Source organism: Meriones unguiculatus, chromosome 15 (assembly GCF_030254825.1).
Source record: "Meriones unguiculatus strain TT.TT164.6M chromosome 15, Bangor_MerUng_6.1, whole genome shotgun sequence".
NCBI classification, from domain to species: Eukaryota; Metazoa; Chordata; class Mammalia; order Rodentia; family Muridae; genus Meriones; species Meriones unguiculatus.
Window position 1 is genome coordinate 48,520,879 of NC_083362.1, and position 19,877 is coordinate 48,540,755.

Genomic DNA, 19,877 nt, shown 5'->3' on the forward strand with positions numbered 1-19,877 from the left:
AGGGGACGGGGCAGCTCTAACTCTAAGTCATGAAGTTCTGTCTTCTAGCCTTAAAGTTAAACTGTCAGGCCACCTTTCGACTAATCTGTAACTTCTACAGAGTAGGAAACAGAGTGTTTGCTTGTTCCTGGGAATTCTTTCTGTCATCTTGGGAATTCCGAATGTTTTCTAATCAGGATATGGTGGCGGGAGGCTTTAGTATAGGGAAATACTGTCCAAATTCTGCCTCTGGTACAGCTGAGGATGCTTGTTCTTCTGGACTTGGTCATCTGCTTGCTACTGTCCAGCTCTACCGTGGTTGCCAGTGATTTTAGCATCCTTGGGTTTGGCTTGGTTTTCCCAATCTTCAACCACTGATTTTCTTGCTTGCTGTTTGGCTTTCCAAGTCTCTGACTGAGAACTTGAGTTTCTTAATCTAAAGGCCAGGTGCAGCGGCCCTCTGGGTACCCTTCCAGGGAAGGGGCTCCCTTGTCATGTATTGACCTAGGTCAAAGGAATTTACTAGCTTCGTGGGAAGTAGTTCAGGAAACTGCTTTAGCTTTCAGTGGTCCCGTGGGCACCGCTTTTATGGTAAATATGCATTACGAAGTCAGCTTCTAAAATGAGACACCAGTTTGCTGAGTGACTGGAGGCAGCTTCTCACTTTCAATGAGTTAAAACAATCCACCCTTCAAATCAGACATCAGAGATGTTTTTGAGCTTTTCTTTGGCAGCCCCATAATTCCTGGTAAGATTCATCTTCTCTGCCTTGAGAAAACTATTTTTGGCTTCTCTCATAAGCTCTCTGTGACTTGGACAACCTTACTGCTTAATATGTCTGGTCCTCTGTGGCTTTTGGGAGTCAAACTTGGTTATCTGATAAGGGCATAACTTATTTGGACCTCAAACCCATATCTTTGTACTCTCTGACCAAATGGTGCACATAAAAACAGTTTACATTTCATAGAACAGTGTAATACCTTTATCTTGGGCTTATCTTTTCCCCCTTTTGTTGTTTGATTTAGAAGCACCTCAGTGAGCATTTAGGGATCCCTAGGGCTTCACCACTTTCTGCGATCCTATTTTTGGCTGGTCAGCAGTGTGTCTTGGTGACCATTTTCCAGAGCCTCCCAAGAATCCATGATGTGTTTCTGCAGGCAGTTCCAAGCTGTGTAGGTTTCTGTGTCTGTGCTTGACCTGGTGTTGGCATTTGAGTAAAGAAAAGGCTCTTCTTGGTCAGGCTGCCACAGACTTCTGCCTGTCACTCCCAATTCTCTATTCGCTCAGCTGAGATGTTACACTGGTTCCCTTTTCTAGCCTGGAGGAGGACTGTTTCTGTTTTTAACATTCTCTTTGCCAATGTGCACCACAATGTATGTTTAGGTAGCCTCTGCCTTTTTAAATACTACATTTTTGACTAATTAAGTGCATTGCTCATGTACGTCCTATGTGTTGCTGCTTTGTCTGGGAAATGGAGCAGAGGGAGGAGGAGGGGAAAGGTAGAGTGGCCTCGAAGTCACACATCTTTAACAGGCATTGACTGGTGCGTGACGCAGATACACAGACAAGGAGGTGGTGACACTATGCATTCTTATATACACATTGTGGGTGCCCATGAGCACTGCGGGGTCTGGAGTGGATTCCCAGCTATTTCCATACCTTTGGTTTAGAGTCAGGATGATGCTAGCTAAACCCACTGATAATGGTGTTGGGGTCACCATGGGAGTTGATTAGAACAGATTTTATGTTTGTGTGTAACCTGGAGAACCTCAGAGTCATGGCACCCTTCTTGAGATCTTGTTTTAAAGCTGTAGCTTCACTGGAGTATCCACAGGCAAGGGTTAGCACTTGGGGGTTGGCAAAGGAAATCTGAATGGTTAGCATCAGAACTGAAAATGCTTGCCTGGGTAGCATCCCCAGCCTTCTTTTCTTACTTCGAGGGCTCAGGCAGGCAGGTGAGTATAGCAATGAGGCCTGCAGGCTGTAGTCATCCACTCATTTGACTCGTCAGGAACATCTGTCAGTTCATACCTACTGTAGCTGCTCAGAACACTGGGCCTGTGTGCTCAGAAATGGGCGCTGTTTTTTCATAACAGAGAATACTGACTCGACCATCCACCTGACTTTCTGCTTTTGACAGTTATGCAAACTTTACCATCACACTGATCTGGCAAGGACGCTTCCAGACCACAGTCAAAACTTGGTCAAGACGTAAAGTGAGTGTAATTCCAGCTCCAGATTCAGTATCCTCTCTGCTCCTGGTAGAATTTCATCCAGAGCTGCTAAGCCTGGGAAACAGTGGTGGGTGACAATACTGTCTTTGCAGAAACACATGCATGTAGGGGCTAGGGATGTAGGTGTTCAGAACTATAAACCCTCACTCGTTTGGCCTCTGCTAACATAAATTTATAATTATTATTTCAGATCCTGAAGGAACCGAAAGTTTTTTCATTGTTCGGATTTTTTTCTTTTTGGTGTTGTTGTTAATTATGGAAAAATAGTTTAGTAAATGATTAAAGTGGATATGCTTAACCTATCCAAAGAGGAAGGGCTTTCAAACATGTTTAATTATCAATAGTGAATATGTTCTTAAATATGCTCTTGGGCTTTGGATTAGATGACAACATTGAGAGTAATGAACACATTTCTATAAAACAGTTTCGTTTAGATTTCTAGTAGAGTTATTAGTAGTCTGGTTTTGATTCGTCATTATCTTAGCCCAAGGCACATTAAAAAAAAACTGCTTTTCAGGGTCATTTGGCAGCTGATGTTCTGAATAATTATCCCCAAAGTCTTAGAACCCCTCCCATAGTCTCTCCTATAGGTCCTTACATATTGACTTTTTTTTTTTCCCCTGTAGACTAACAGCAAAAGGAACAGGCTTCTTCAGAGTGACTACATGAACATGACACCCCGGAGACTTGGACCCACACGCAAGCATTACCAGCCCTATGCCCCAGCGAGGGACTTTGCAGCCTACCGCCCCTGACAGGGACCCCTATCCAGAAGCCAGCCGGCTAATGCCCCTCTACCTGCTCAACATCCCTGCTCTGGATAGGAAAGGACAGTCTCATCTTCAGCCGGCTACTTTGGACATTTCCCGGGCCACCTGTGCCAACCATTTTGGAGCATCTAGATCTAACATCATCTTGAGACTCGGGAAGAAATTAAAGAAGCTTCTAATGGCGGGATAAATTCTGCATGCCTTGACCCAGACTCAAGCTTAATATATTTATTGACTTGACTGAGAAGTTGGAGTAGAGAAATCAAACAGTAAGGGAATTCATTCAAGGCCCACTCCTTTCTCACTTACCGGCACACTTCAGGCATGGGAAGTGTGGTAGCTAAAGATGTTTTGGATGGAGAAGAAAGGATAGACAAATCTTCTCTTTGACTAAGCTGGTGTCTCGGGTGGGGATAGGTTAGAGTTAGAGTTAGTTTGTCATTTGAAAATAATTAAAACACTTTCCCACTCATAAAAAGAGCCGCTTAGTTTAGAGTTTTCCTGTTAGTTTAGGAAGATGTGGATATATTTTTTTTTTTTAATGAATTCTGACCATTTTTAATCACTTTGACCTGTGGAAAACCATCAAAGCACTCTCAGGGCTGACTTTCCTCCTTCCCTGTTGTGGGAATCCAGTATTATTAATACTTACAACATGATTTTGGAGCTAAATAGCCCTCCTGCACCAAGAAGAATGTGAGAGGAAATAAGCCCACTTTACATTATATATATATATCTGAATGCTAGGAAGGTTTATCTGTTTAGTAGCCTGTTATAGTGAAGCCACTTAAGTTTCAACCTTCCACAGTTGGTTTCCTTTGTGGATACCTGAAATAGAAGGCTGAAACTACATCTATATAGCGTTAGTCACGAAACTGTAAAAAAAAAAAAAAAAAAAAAGGTTCTTCTTGATCATTGTCTGAGGAAGGGAATGAGGCAATTCTTGCCATGCTCTAATGAGGTGGATATTTTCCAGAAGTCATCACAAGGAGCCTCAGTATAAGTTTCTTTAGACTCTAAGGTTTAAAGAGGCTTTGTATGTTCCAGGGCTCAGAACTCCAGAAGTTTGTGGGCTCAAATGCTTAATACCATGGGAATTCATTGACATGAAAAATTATTTTGGAGTGTATCTTTAGGGACACATTAGTTTTCAAAGTTCTTAAGAACCTGCAAGACCTGATACTGAATGAACATGGACCTTTGTTTTTGTGTTTCTTTGTTTGGGGACTTTGAAGAATGACTGGAGAACCAGTTTCACCATCTGTTTAGCGCTTTGAATTATTGGAGATTTTTAGAGGCAGAAAGACCTGGTAAAATTCTCCTTGCTTGTTGAATGGCCTCAGGCAAGTTACTGTTCATCTGAGACTATGATTCCTCAACTGTAAAATGGACACAATGAAACTCACTGTGCTCCTCCTGCCTCTGCCTCCCAAGTTCTAGGATTACAGGAGTGCACAGTCATGACCAACTAGTAACAGAAATTTAAACCCAAACTTGTGAGATTCTCTCAGCTTCAATAATTTGTTTAAGCTAATTGGAATAGTTTATGTTGTAACCAACCAAACATAAAGCACACCCCTACTGCTTTGTGTATAAAGAGGTCTTTAAACTTTCTTCTTTTAATGTGCGGAGGAGTAAGGGGTAGGAATCTTTTCATTCTAGCCTGAAGATATGCTCTGATAGTTTTTTTTTTAAATTAGCTTCTGTTCTGTGCCTTTAATTAAACCAGTGAAGGCCAATATCAGCCCTACTTTGATAAAAGACATTGATAAAAGACCCAGCACCTGTGATTGCAGCCAGCCTCTCGACACGTAGCATTTTTAAACCCAAACTGTAAAACTATATTTGAAAACGACAGTGCTGGAGAATTTATAGAAGGGGCAATAACAAATAATACTCTTTTTATAAATGGAAAGATTTGATCTTTGGTAATCGATCATTTTGTTGTCTAACTGGAAAAGGAGGTTTACTGAAGATGAATCACACCTGAGAATTTTCATACTTACCCTGCACAGAGCCAGAGCATGGGAGTCATAGGTGTTTCACTATCAGTATGAACCAACAGACGGTTTAAAAATACTAGTGTAGGGTAAAGCTTTCACAGTTTCAGGTAAGTAAGAAGACAACTATGCCATTTGCTGCTATGATCATAAGAGTCTTAGAATTAAAGGTGTGCATGTAATTTTTAATTGTGAACTCAGCTATTTGGGGTTGAGCAAGCCAATTTAAAGAGACCCAGTGTACCTTCTGTCTGCATTCAGTGTTAGAATTACTAGCATGTGCCCGTTTTCAAGCTGGTGCTTTAATCCTGTCCTGATGACAGGCGCGCTTTTCCTTCGCAGTGGATCTGGAGACATTTTACCATTTGAAAGAGTATATGATAAATATTTGGGTTCCTCTCCCCCCCTTTCATGTGTGTGTTTGTGTGTCTGTCTGTCTGTCCGTGTGTCCCTCCCCCACTCTATCTCTGTCTCTCCTTCTCTCTCTCTCTCTCTCCAGATTTTCAAATATTGGTTTTTCTTGGCATAAATACAACCTGTGGTTGGTTTGCCAGGCTTCAGCAGCAGTTTATCAGCAGGCCAATGTCTTACTTCTTTGAGATTTCAGGCTGGGTTTACCCCTGTGCTCTGTGCTGTGACTGCTGTAGGACAGATATATCTTGATTGAGCCCTCCCTCAGTCATTTAGGTTTTCAATCATTTAGTCACCTAACTGAGCCACTGATCTGCACGGCTATTTTAGTGGCCATAGGATGGTCAAATGGGTGTCCGATTCCTCACCCTGGCCTTCTGTACTGCCACATGGGCTATAGCAGACTTAAATACTCACCAGAAAATGTTAAATTCAGCCACATGAGATGGACCGGAAACCACAGTACTCACTTCCATGTAGCCACCATTAATTCAGGTCAAACACAGTGGCATCGGTTCTCTCTGGACTTAGGTGAGCGAATCTGTACAACTTACAAAGCTGTTTGAAGCTGAAGTCTCTCTGCACCAATATGTTTGTGCAAATATCAAAAGCTTGTTACGGTATCAGGGCCTTTCCATACACTTCTTTCTCTGTCCACAATGTTACTCCCTAGATATCTTTTTGACTTGCTCTGACTTCCTTACATCTTTGCTCAAATGTCACCTTCAACTGTAGTTAATTACCCCTAGAACCTGTCTTTGTGCCTTGTTTCTTTTTCTCTATAACATGTTACCATCTGTATGCTAGATGTTTTCCTTATTTATTGGTTTATTTGTTTGTCTGTTTTTCTAATCTAGACTAGATCTCCATAGGGAAAGAATTCCATTTGCTTTCATTTTTTTTTCTGTATCCCCAGTGCTTAGAATAATGCTTAGCATGCAATAAATATTTATTGACTGAATAGATGGATTTCACTTGGGCTTATGAATTAATGGTTAGTCTAAATCATCTAATCACACTCTGTAAAGAAAAGGATCGTTTCTGCTTTCCGCTTCTTACTAGAGACACAGAGGTACACAGAGAAATCTGGTAGAAGGACATCTAATTTACATAAGTTCATTAACAGTCTGGAACTTGTTGTACAGGCTGAAAGATAAATATAGCTAGAATCATTCTTAAAATGTTATTCTTAAAAAAATAAAAACAATTAAGAGTAAGTTGATTTTCCATTTAGAGTTTTCAAATTCTTAATAGACTGTTGACATGTTTTATTTCGTTTTTACTTTGGATACACTTTATTTATTTGTTAATGGGGCTGGAGAAATGGCACAGTGGATAAGAACATGGGCTGTTCTTCCCAAGAACCTGAGTTTCTTTCCCAGCACCTATATCTGATACTCTCTTCTGGTCTCCATGGACACCAGGAACTCACATGGTACAATAGACATACATTTAGGTGAAACATCCAGACACATAAAATAGATAGATAGATCAGATAAAATAACCCATTTGTTGACAACTTTATGTCTGTGTATGCTGTATCTTTATAAGATCCATACCCAACTCCCTGCCACCATGTCCCCAGGATAATTCTCCGTACATCTCCCTCTCATTTTCGTGTCCTCTCCTTTTTCTTCCTTTTCTTTTTGCTAACCCACTGAGTCTAATTAGTGGCACTTGCTGGAATGCATGTCAGTATTGTTGGCTTGACCTTGTACAGGTAATTATAGCCCCTGTACGTTCATGAGAGCAATGCCTCTGCCATGTTTAGAAGACGGCATTTCATGCACTTCTCCACCTTCTCTGACTCTTACATTCTTTCAATTCCCTGAACTTTGTGGGAAAGGCTGACATAAGTTTCCTCCCTTTGGAATTGTGCCCTCAACAGTCACTTATTCTCACCAGTTTGACCAGTAGCCAATCTCAGCCTTGCTGCCCAGTGCAGAAAGGAGGTTTGTTTGGCCAAGGCTGAGAGTAACACTAATCTATACTATAAATAGAAATATTTAAAAGGCAGTCTGACATGTCCTTTCAGAAAAACAATAGTAGTAGGTTGCGTATTACGACCCGTGACCTATAATCCAGGAGCCATGGACTTTTGACCGGGTTTACAGATTCAGGCATCAATTTCCTCCTATGGAGTAGGGCTCGAATCCAATCAAGAAGTGGCTAGTTGCCCCCATCACTTTCATGTCACTGTTACATCAGTGGGTGCATCTTGTCTGGTAGGTTGGTATTGTAGCCTTCAGGGTCCAGTTTCAGGAGAGAATGCTTATAGCCCCACCCTACCCCTCAGGGGCCTGGAAAGCACCTCACAGCTCCAGGCAAGTTAACCAGCAGGACAGTTCTTAGGTCAGTTCCAGCTTGATTTCTCTGTTCCGTTAGCAAAGTATGTTGTATCTTCAGCAACATACTTCACCATGGAGTTACGGTGGGCAACCAAGAGCTGTGATAATAGCTTATGTTGCTTCGTGGGCCCCTGCAGTCCCCCTTACTAATAATTTATAGAGACATGTTCTATGCCAGGCACTGAGATTTTTCTTTTCATTTGAAACCCATATTTTATGGGGGTGGGCATTTTGTCAATACTTTAAGCCTATCTTTAGCTTATCATTTCTGAAAATATGACTTTTGTAGTTAAAAAGTCACCCCGCAATCAGAATTGCTACTCTTTTCTATGGCGTTATTTTTATCCCAGTGGAGTCTGTGAATGCTTTGTTGGCTCTGATCCAAAAGGACTTCAAACAATGGTGAGGACAGGAAAATGCCACTATCTTCCCCCATCATGCTTCATGGCATAACTGGGCGCTCGGAAAGCTTGCGACAACCTCAACACAAGAGGAGAAGCAACAAATAAAACCTGTGGCATGTGGAGAGAGCTGAGTTTACACCAGGCTACTATTAAACACACACATCACCAGAGAGAGGGGAACAGGGAGAGGAAGAGAATCACGTATGTGGATAGGCCCTCAAATCATAGACACGAGAGCTTGTTGGATACTTGATAATCCCTGTAGCAGCTTCTGTTTGGCTTCAAGCTTTACTGTAAAGATGACCTGGGGTGAATTCATCTCTAAACCAACTCTTCTGTTGAAATGAGACTTATTAAATTTAGGGTATGTAGCGAAAGCTCGAGAAAGATGCACTCACATGCTAGCTACTGTTCCAGAGAGACTGTAATCAGCTGGTCTCACGGATGTTCCAACAGGGAATCAGATCAACTGAAAGGGTACCAGATTGATACATGTGAAACCCGCTACACAGATCTCAGTGAGGATGTCTTTACTGTGCTAATGAAAATTGGATAACCCATTCCTGTTAAAAAGTTGAAGTACCTTCACACTCATCCTCAAGGTGAAACACAATGTAGGTCTCATGACATCCCCAGACAGCCCCTCCCTCTGACCCACACACATGTGCGAACTTACAATCAGCAACAACCTCAAGTATGCTTTTTTTCTTAGTTTGGGAATTAAGCTCAGGGCTCACGTAGGCAGTCGCATGAGCAGCTGAGCTGCACCCCCCGGCCTACATAAATTTCCTTTTTCAGTGGTAAGAGTACTGTGTGTATTCATCTTTGTGTGTGTGCGTGTACATGCCGATGTTGGATAGCCTCTTCTATCATTCTGCACTTTACTTTTTGAGACAGACTCTCTCACTGAACCTGGAACTCATACTAGTGAGCTCCAGTAAGGTCCTACCTCCACTTTCCCAGCCCTCGGATGGCAGGCAAGCGCCACAGTGCCTGACTCCTTTTGTGAGTGCTTGGGATCCAAACTCAGATCCTGGTGCTTGGTCACTGGCTGAGCCGCCCCTCTAGACCCACGTTCCCATTCAAGCAGTATCTTTCATCTTCTCCCGTTGTGTCTGGAAGAGAGATGATGGGTAGTTGAGACAAATCAAAGAAACTTCTGGGTGCATTGCCACAGAGGTCTGACCACCACAGTAAAAAGCAGCGTACAGGTGGTGTGGGACCCATCTCAGGACCTTGCTGGCAGTGTGTGCCGTGTGTTCTCCTCACTGGAGGCTCCGCTGATGTGCTGGCTGTGGTACCCAGGAGCATGGTTCTTCGGGAACACATCCGAAGAACTGGACTTCTTCACTCTTCCTCATCTGGTATTCCTGAAAGGAAGGCTTCTCTCTCTCTCTCTCTCTCTCTCTCTCTCTCTCTCTCTGTGTGTGTGTATGTGTGTGTTAGAATCATAGGTTTCTGGTTCTTAGAACCGTACACTACTGTCCAGAGCAGGAGATGAAACACTAGCTGAAGTGCCTTTTGCTCATTTCAGGGTTGACTTTGGACCTAATGCTTGAAATCACCTGTGTTCAAAGTCTGGGGATGCAAGAATATGTCAGTTTTTCTGAGCTGACCTCATTCTTGGGGGCAAAATCAAGGATCAGAATATGTGCTTCCCAAATGCCATTTGTCCACTTAAATTCTGTGAAGGGATTGGAAGGGCTACAAACTTAAGGGGATAAAAACTTGCAGAAAGGGTAGCTTGGATTTCACCTATACTTCATTCAACGAAGGTATCTCAATGACAGATAATGCCTTTTGACTCCAAAGGGCAACTGTGAGCTGGGTGGAAATGTCAGTTGAGACAGAAGAGCAGCAAACATCTTTGTTTTCCTACAGTTGTGGTTTTACATGGTGATGGTGATACACGAAGATGAAAATGTGCAGCATGAACTCCAGTCATTATCTAAGTGAGCATCTCTGCCAACGCTGAAGGATATGTGTGGGTGTCACCTGCAAGCAGGGGAGGGGGGGAGGTGGGAGGAAGGGAAGGAGGAAGAGATAGACACAGAGAGAGACAAAGAGCAACATGAACAAGCGAGGTTTATTTTATGAGCTTCATATTTGATTTCCTTTCCCTTGCCAATTTCCATATCTGAGTTTAGTGTCCGGACTAAATTTATGTACATTTGGTTACTGAGGAAGATGGCAGAAGAGGTGGGTTTGAATTAGCATCAGCAAAGTTAACCAGAGTCATATGAACAGTTTTTTTTTTCAACCTCTTGTGCATACACTGAGCTTTTGCTATGTCAGCTTCCAAAGTGGGGATTTTTGCTAACTTCTGGGAACCAGAGATGTATGTTGCACAAAGCAAGACTAACTGGAGGTTGTCATGGGGACGTTCTTTCATTCCCAATAGTGTGCAGTTATTGTTTCATTTGCTTTGTGCTTCTCTCTTTTGTCTTCCTCTTCAGTCATCCAAAAACTTCTCAGCTCTGATAAGTGGGCTGGGTACAGGAATCATGATGGAAACCAACAGTGTTGTTCTTTTCTATGTATGTACCAAACAGAGCATGTGTTTATACTCTTCACCTTCCACCTCCTATTCATTGTACTCTGCCCCTCAGGGCAGCCACTTAGTCCTGACTTAGACCTTGTGTATCTACTCATTAGCCTTTGGTTTCCTGGTTTGCCTGAAATTTGTTTCTCTGAGATGCTCTTGCTTACTATCTCTAACATCTTTATGTTCTTAGACCAGCAATTAGATTTTTTTTTTTGTAAAGGGACAGGTAGTATATCTATCAAGGTAGGTGGCTGTCTAGTTTCTTGTAGCTACTGCAGACACTGATAAGTGAGATTAGCTACATTCCAGAAGGCCTTTATTTGTGGATACTGGTGTTTGATTTTCCTATAATTTTCTTGTCAGATATTATGATTTCTTTGGTTGCTGCACTCTCATCCCAGCCATATGCACATGTAAAATCTGTTCTTACGCTCATGGGCTGTACAACATCAGACAGTGGAGAGACTGGCCTTTAGGCTGCGCTTTGCTGATCTCTAAGATAGAACCAAGCCACCATTTTTAAGCTTCAAGCTTGTCTTTGAATGCCAGCCACCATCTAGAAAAGGATCAGTCTAGATGCATGTAAAGACCTTTTGGTAGTGGTGAGTGTCCAAGTAACTGTTTAGAAAAGAGGGTGCGGACCAGTGGAGAATGAAGGAGAACTTTTTAAGAGAAAGCCATCCTGGGGAGAAGAAATATGAAGCTGAAAGTAAAGAGAACAAGAATTTCTTTCCAGATGACAGAGTTTTCTGGAAATCAGTGCTAAAGCCTAACACTTTTGGGAATTATTGCTACCTTTTCTTTGCTCTTTTCCCTCTTGTCTAACCATCAAATCCTTGTAATCGCCAAGGAAACAAAATAGTTTTTTTTTTTTATTCGTAATAGGCAGGGGGAAGAATATGGCCTGTGTCCAAGGTAATGAAAAAGATTGATTGCCCTGGGAGCTCCTCCACATGTAACACTCCGCTCCAGTGTGGAATGGGTGGAGTGGAGAACAGAGCAGCTGTCTCTGGCAGGGCTGGCCTCCTACCACTTCCCATGACTTTTTCAGTCTGAAATTAGCTACTATTTATAGGTGATCGGGAGAAGTGCCCATCCCATCCCTGGAGGTCCAAACTAAGGCTTATTAGCACTTCACAGGTAAATGGTGAAATCAGTTTTACACAGATCAAAAAGGCACCGACCCAACCTTTGCCATCCCTTATCACCACCCCACCCTGTCTGTCTGCAGCTGCTGGCTACACCCAAGGTACAAATAGTTCTTTCTGGAAAGAGCGTAGCCTATGGGGCAGTCTGAACCACACACCCTTTCATACCATCTGGGCATTTTAAAAATAGGGTCAAATGTAAGATTCAGCTTTGTTTGTGCAGCCAAGAATAGGAAATGGCCACCAAAAGGTCAGATTCCTAAAATTTATTATGCCAACAGTCTCGAATATCAGGAGTAGACACGCCTCTTTCAGATTGGTATATCCTGGCTTTGTACACGCATTCAAGTTAGAGCCTGGGTGACTAGCCTCAGGACTTCCAAGACATTTCTTATAGAGAGTGTTGGGCGACTCAGTATGTTATTCACTGGGCTCCCTTCACAGGGGCCTTTAGAGTAGGGATAGGAAAGACCCAAATATGTTCAGCTTCCTCGTAAGCTATGTGAAAGGAGAGAATCCTTTTCTTCAGTGCTTCCCGTGAGGCCTAGTGAGCTCTTTCTGCCATTTGGTTAATGAGCTTTATGGAACAAGGCATACTCTCAGCCTCTAGTGATAATGACCCAGGATGAAACCCCCCCAAAACAAAACAGAAAATGAGTGTCCTGACTACTAGAAACACTTCTGTCCTGGTTTTTTTAACCTTCCCTGCTCCTCTGACCTCTTTCAGAGTGTTGTTTTTTTGTCATCCTATGGCGAGGCTAGTAATGCAAGAATAAACTCCTAGTTTAGATCTCCGGGAAATGTATGAGTTATTGTGTCCTGCAGAATACCAAATTTGGGTCAAATTTTTGGGTTGGCCCTTGACCCTTCTTGTGGGACAATGGCAGATCTTCTCTATTTTTTTTACTTACTAGTGTATGAAAGGATTAGACAAAGCACCTTCTGTGAATATGCCTTATGCTTTTCATATTCCACATTACAACTGTTGTATTTTGACTCATATATAATGTACACATATTTTTGAAATTTTTGTCAGGTGGGATTATTGAATAAGACTACAATTTCTTATACACATTACACTCGCTGATTTAAAAATTATGAATCACTTTTTATTAAAGAAATAGTGAATTATTTGTGGATTTAGGCTAGAAATATTTATGACATCTGTGGGTTCCCTGATGTGGACTTAATTTGAAAATCACCTTCACATAGTAGCATGAAAAACCATTTTATTGTTTTTTAAAAGTTCAAGATTTGCCTAATAAAAAGATACTTGATAGTACAAATCCAGTGATTTCTGACTTCTCCACAGTATAATATAAGGGTGCTCAAAACCTCTTAACAAACAGGTGGATAGATGAATGGGCTACCTTTCATTTGAAAAACACACAAAAGTTGCTTTGTCTTTTGATAAATTAGATGAACTGGGCATTATGAAAAGGCTTGGGAAATTTGAAAACAACTGATAAAGTGTATAGTTTCTTAAAATGTAAAAGTGCATTTTCTTACTATGAATCTTAGGACATTGCTCAGGCACTCAAAAGACAAAAACTGTGTCCTCTAACTTGGCAACTAACAGAACTCTGATTGTGTTATTTTTCCCTCTGCATATTTTCCAGGAATTCCAAAGAGTGACTGTGGTAGATCTAAGCTAGAGCAAAGGTAAATCTCTCAACCGCGATTGGTCGACACAAGCATAGATAGACACATGACACAATTCTATCTTATTGGGCAGAGAGTATGCTCCAAGGATCTCTGGGAAAGTTTCTCCTGGCTTTTAAAAGAGATATATGGAAATAAAGAATATCTTTCTTACCTTAGATTGTTGGGTCTTTAAGGGCATCTGGACTATGAGAGAAATTAACCTACTAAGAGCTGGTTGAGGCCAGCAGAGGAGGGCAGAGAAGGCAGCCAAACCTTGAAGATACTGAGCTGATGACAGAGCCAAACCTGAAGTTAACTCTCTTTCGCTTCTTGATATGGCTGACAACAAATAGCTTTATTAATGAAGACATTAGATTTGGATTTTCTCCTTACGTGAAGAAGCTTAAATTCTCCTAATTAACTTCTTCATGTTGACTGAATATACATATATATATATATTTTTTTCATAGATTGCACATTTTTGGAGAAATGAAGAACTCAATGGTACCTTACCCTTTTGACATGCTGCAATATTAGTCTCTGACAACTTGAAGAACTAGATGTTATCAGTATATTTGTGACAATGTTCTTATCTCAGCATAGATGAGATTTGGGTTACTGGCTTCTTTGAAACATTGTCTCTGCCGAGGTTACTATAAGTTGGAGGAGAGCAGAAAATTCAAGCAATCTTTCAGACCTTTTCCTCTTAAGACCTACCCATCACCACTACTTTACTAAACCAGCACAATCCCTAATTGTCTTCTAATATATTTAGAATATATGCCTCTCATCAAGGAAACTTCTTTTTGCAACAGAAAACCACAACCAATCAAAAGGCAGAGTTGTAGACCCTGGTACCAACTGATCTACAATACGATTCCTCCACCTAAGGCTCTGGGACCATTGTGGAAGAGAGTCTGGAAAGACTTAGCCAGAGGACCAGAGAGTTTTTTGTGAGGTGTGTCTCCTAAGAATGTCAAAAGCTACACCCAACATGACTGCCTAAATATGAGCTGAACAGGGACATGCTAATATGCTAACATGGATGGGGACAATGAGAGGAAATCTTGAGGCTTCAGCCCTATACAGAACTACAGGCAGCTAAGGAATGCTGAGAGCAGAAGAAACAGTCTTCCTCAGGGAAGAACATACCGACTGGTTATCCAATAACAAATGGTCAACCTTGAAAACATGTACATACAAGTAACAGTATGCAGACAGAACAGGTTGTATTTATGTATTTAGAAATAATCACCACACACACACATACAGACACACACATAACAATAATGAATAAAGAAAGAGGCCAAGAATTTGAAAGGAGAAAAGGAAGGGGGAATGCTGTAAACATACAATATAGTAAAAAACAAAACAAAACAAAAAAACACCAAAAACTAACTAAATAAATAAAAATACTATCCCCACTTTCTCTTTTTCATATAAATTGATGATAAAAATGTTCTAAAGGAGCCTGAAGAAGTAGAACTTTGTTCTGATATAAACAGGATATTTATCCTACTTCTTAGAATCCCCTCAAGAAATAAAACACAGCATTGGGCAAAGATTCTTCTATGCCAGTGGGCTCTTTCTCCTACTGTACCCCTTAATTCAGACTATTCTTAATACGTTGCATCTTCAAATTCAAAATATACTTACATTTAAAAACATGTCAGTGCCTTATTTCCTTATGAGTAGTAACCACATCTTGTTTCAGTTTAAAATTTCTTATTTATTGCTATTGCTTGAGTGGTACATGTGTGTCACGGTACATGTGTAGATGTCAGAGGACAAGCTTTGTGGGGCTGATTCTCTTTTTCCACCTTTATGTGGGTTTCAGGTTTTGAACTCAGGTCATCAGGTTTCGTGGCAAACAGCTTCAACCCACTGAGCCATCTCTTTGGCGTGCTGCTGCTTCTCTTCTAACGAAATCTTATCAGAAGACTGAAGTAGGTGTATTGAGGCTGATCCTCATCCTTCCAGCCTCTTCGCTTTTATTAGTGACTCCTTTGGGGATACTGATCTTTCCTGGGAGTATGGGGACGATGTTTTAACTTTCTAGAACTGGAGTTTCCTGCTAATATCCTGTGAGCCGTAGCTGTATTAGGTAGAGTGATGAGCACTAAGACAGAAAGGGTCTCACAGAATCTTGACCTCAAAAATTTACCGTCTGGGTCACATACCAGATATCCTGCATATCAGGCATTTACATTACAATTCATGACAGTAGCAAAATTACAGTTATGAAGCAGCAATGAAATAAATGTACGGTTTGGGGTCGTCGCAACATGAGGAATTGTATGAAAGGGTGACAGCATTGGGGAAGTTGAGAACCACCGGTTTAAGGGTCACTCAGTTAAAGCACCGAGGTAAAAGAATATTATGGGTTGGCGTTCCAAGTCTGGCGCTGCAGTGGAGTGAATATTTTTAGCTGTACATCTTTTCAAACCTGCAAGAAGGAGAGTTTCTTAGAGGAGGAAGTGCTTTCATTTCTCATCTCTGGAGTTATCACCGTTTTGCCTCCCTCCTGTAGAGGTTCTAACGCCATCCAAACACATTGGTCATGCATCAGTGTGGCTCCCGTCCCACTTATCCTGTTGACACAGCTCCCAGACCTTTCGATCTTTTCAACCTCATAATCAAGATGTTTTACAATTCACATTTTAATAATTAAATATGAATCTTTTATCTGATTAAGCTGTTTGCAACTGTCCACACTTATTTATGGCTCCCTTTTCAGCCTAATTGTGGGCTTTTTGTTTTGTTTTGGGTTTTTTTTTGTTTGTTTGTTTTCAGTGTGTGTTGGGCTATTTATTAACAGAGCGAGAGTGGGGCTTCAAGGACTGGTGGATTCAGGCAGCTTCTTTTTCTTCCTGCTGGTTTGGAGAACTCCTTGTGTCTGGTCCAAATCGGGGAGCTTCCGCTTGGCAGCTGCCTCCAAAGATGCCCAAAGTTCATCTGTCTCTGCGTCTTCTGGTGGTACCACGTTGGCTTCTTGAGGTTCTTGGGGCCTCATCCTCCCAGTTATCTCGGCCTGACAGGCGAAGGCAGTTCAGTTAGACCTGAGATAACCTTATCCTCTAGCCCACGTGGATTGTGGATCCTGTGTGTCCTTAAAACTCGGTCCAAGCCACAAAGGCTAATAGGGGCTTGGAAGGGCAGCACTGCCTTCAGCTCCTTCAGACAGCCCCATAGACCCCCTTGCCAAAAATCAACTTCTGCCAGCTGCCCATGAGTGTTCCCTACGATGACAGAATTGCCCTCAAGAGTAAGGGTCATGGTGGTCAGTGGGTACTCTCCATAGGTAGCCTCTAGGACTGGCCTGCGCTGGGGGCAGAGTGGATCGTACACACAGACCTGGTGGTACCCTGTGCATGTGACAAGTTTCTGTAACCCAGGGAGGAACTGTACATCCTGGTCCCAAACAGGAACCTCTAGATCGAGCCAACCATTCCGCACGTTCTTGGCTCTGAACACAGGCTCTTCAGACCCCTGTAGCTCCCGTACTTCAAAGCATTCTCTTTCCCGCATGTGACAGCCAGACGGGCGTGTCCAGGGTCTTGGCACATCCTTCACACTCCAGGACCCACCTTTAGTTCCAAGAGTGGGTCAGAAGATGCTTCCATGTCATTGTCACAACACTCTGAGGATCCCAGAATCCATACATGTGATAAGGGTACCACTGGCCTGGGTGAGACCTCGAACAGTGCCCTCCTTGTCTGGGCAGTATCTCTGGCTTTGGAATGTACCCTCCTTGGCATCAAAGTCCCTCACGGTCTTGTCCACACAGCCCACCAAGATCTGCCAGCAGAGAAAGGAAAGATGGGATAATTGTGTGTGTGTGTTTACATGTATGACATCCTTAAGAAAATGATTCCTTTGCACGTAAAGTACCTGTTATATCTTTGTGCAAAATGACCAGCTTAGAGTTCTTAGTCACACTTCAGTCTTTGCTGGTCATTATCACAACTGGGGACCGGCAGCATGCTATGGTTGTGTCGCTTGGTGTACTTGTGGGACTCCTAATAGTGGGAGTGGTAATATCTCTGACTCTTTTGCCTGCCCATGGGTCCCTTTTCCTCATCCTGGGCTGCCTCCTCTAGTGGGCTTGTGCCTAGAACCATTGCACCTTATTATGCTCTGTTCAGGTGATATCAATGGGAGGCCTGCTCTTTTCTGAAAGGAAAATGGAGGAGCAGTGGATCCGGAGGAGAGGGGAGGTATGTGGGAGGAAGTGGGAGGAGGAGAGGGAAGCCGTGCTGCAGTTGGGATGTATTGTATGGGGGAAGAATAAAGAAAAAAAGATAATGATGGCACAAGCCATGTGGCACCAAACCCTCCAGTCCCCATCGTGGACTCAGAAACAAAAAGGACACAAGCACACAGTTGGGCATGTCTGGCAAACAGCTGCTGGCCTAAGATAATGACCGTGCACACAATGAAGGGCTTGGTAGATGAACCTGATATCTTGGAAGGCAAACTGAAGGGAGAGATGACAGAGCTCTAAAATGGCAGCCTTTCCCTGAGAACACCAAAAGTCACCCCTGGCACAGACAGTAGTGTGACTGAGAACTGCAAGCTGGCAATTTTCACAACTGGGCACCGGCAGCAGGAAGGAGGGAGCCAGCTCTATTTGGTCCAGCAGAATGTGAACTTCTTAAGGACCTAAACTGCAAGTTTCTTGTTGTTTCAAACTCACTTGGTATCTTGACCTACATGGCTTTGAAAAACAAATGGCTTTTTCCAAAACCGAGTTATCAGAAGTGGCTGCAGTCTGGATTCGGCTCAGTACCATTACCTGATGGCAGAAAGGCTGGGAGTTCACCGGCTAAGCTGTCATGAATGGGTCCTTAGCGAGCATGGAGACTTTAGTGTGCTTGTGTAGAGTGAAACCAATGTTACTGATGTCTCCCAGAACAATTTAACCCAGAACTTGTCATTGGCACATATAAGGAGCCGTGGACAGAGATTCACAGACAGGTGGTTGACAGTGCCTTTGAGGTGGTCAAATTGAAAGGGCAGATGTACAGATTTTAGTATGTTTATCCTATATTATATGTCTATCCAATTATAAGTGAGTATATACCATGTGTGTCTTTCTGCTTCTGGGATACTTCACTCAGGATGATCTTTTCTACTTCCCACCATTTGCCTGCTAAAATCTGTACACCTAAAGAAGCTAAACAAAAAGGAGGACCCTGGGTAAGATGATTAATCCTCACTCAGAAAGGCAAATGGGACAGACATTGGAAGAGGGAGAAAACAGGGAACAGGACAGAAGCCTATTACAGAGGGCCTCTGAAAGACTCTACCCAGCAGGGTATCAAAGCAGATGCTGAGACTCATAGCCAAACTTTGGGCAGAGTGCATGGAATCTTATGAAAGAAGGGGGAGATAGAAAGACCTGGAGGGGCAGGAACTCTACAAGGAGAGCAACAGAACCAAAAAATCTGGGCACAGGGGTCTTTTCTGAGACTGATACTCCAAACAAGGACCATGCATGGATATAACCTAGAACCCCTGCACAGATGTAGCCCATGGCAGCTCAGTATCCAAGTGGGTTTCCTAGTAAGGGTAACAGGGATCGTCTCTGACATGAACTCAGTGGCTGGCTCTTTGGTCACCTCCCCATGAGGGGGAGCAGCCTTACCAGGCCACAGAGGAAGACAATGCAGCCACTCCTGATGAGACCTGATAGGCTAGGGTCAAATGGAAGGGAAGGAGGACCTCCCCTATCAGTGGACTTGGAGAGGGGCATGGGAGAAGATGAGGGAGGGAGGTTAGAATTGGGAGGGGATGGGGGAGGGGGCTATAGCTGGGATACAAAGTGAATAAACCATAATCAATAAAAAATTAATAAAAAAGGGTAGATGTGATGGCTCTTCTTGGTTGTCAACTTGACTATATCTGGAATTAACTTCAATCCAGAAATGGAGGGCACGCCTGTTGAGAGATTTTCCGCTTGTTTTGAAGTGGCTGACTCCACTTGTAGTCCAGCCCTTTAAGATAGGAAGACACAGGCTTTTGATCAAGATCTTGAGGCGGGCAGGCACACCTTTAATCTGGGCCACACCTTCTGCTGGAAGCCTGAATAAGGATAAGGAGGAAGGAAGCTCTTGTTCTTTGCTTGCTCCTGTCTTGATAGCACTTCCAGTCCTTCACTGGCATCAGGGTGTACTCCTTTGGGATTCCAGCATATGCTGAAAACCAGCTGAAATAGCCAGCCTTGTGGGACTCAGCAGCTATTGGATCCTTGGACTTTCCATTCACCGTTGGCTACTGTTGGTTTAGTTGGACGGCAGCCTGTAAGTCATTCCAGTCATTGATTATATATGTAAATGTAAATGATTGTATATGCATGTATGTGTTTATATATGGATTCAGAGATTCATTCCAT

At 42.6% G+C, this 19,877-nt stretch overlaps 1 protein-coding gene and 2 pseudogenes across 1 annotated transcript in view; 2 read left to right on the top strand and 1 right to left on the bottom strand.

Annotated features, from left to right (window-relative positions):
• Positions 1–6,611, top strand: part of Cd28 (CD28 molecule) — a 29,138-nt gene extending 22,527 nt beyond the window's left edge. Inside the window, exon 4 of the mRNA XM_060368465.1 lies at positions 2,840–6,611. Within this exon, the coding sequence (XP_060224448.1) occupies positions 2,840–2,968 (129 nt within the window). The 3' untranslated portion in view covers positions 2,969–6,611. The remainder of the gene's footprint in view (positions 1–2,839) is intronic.
• A 9,705-nt stretch (positions 6,612–16,316) lies between these two features.
• On the bottom strand, positions 16,317–17,830 carry LOC110554769 (WD repeat-containing protein 74-like; annotated as a pseudogene).
• Positions 17,831–17,903: 73 nt separating this feature from the next.
• Positions 17,904–18,628, top strand: LOC110554768 (L-lactate dehydrogenase A chain-like; annotated as a pseudogene).
• The last annotated feature ends 1,249 nt before the right edge of the window (positions 18,629–19,877 follow it).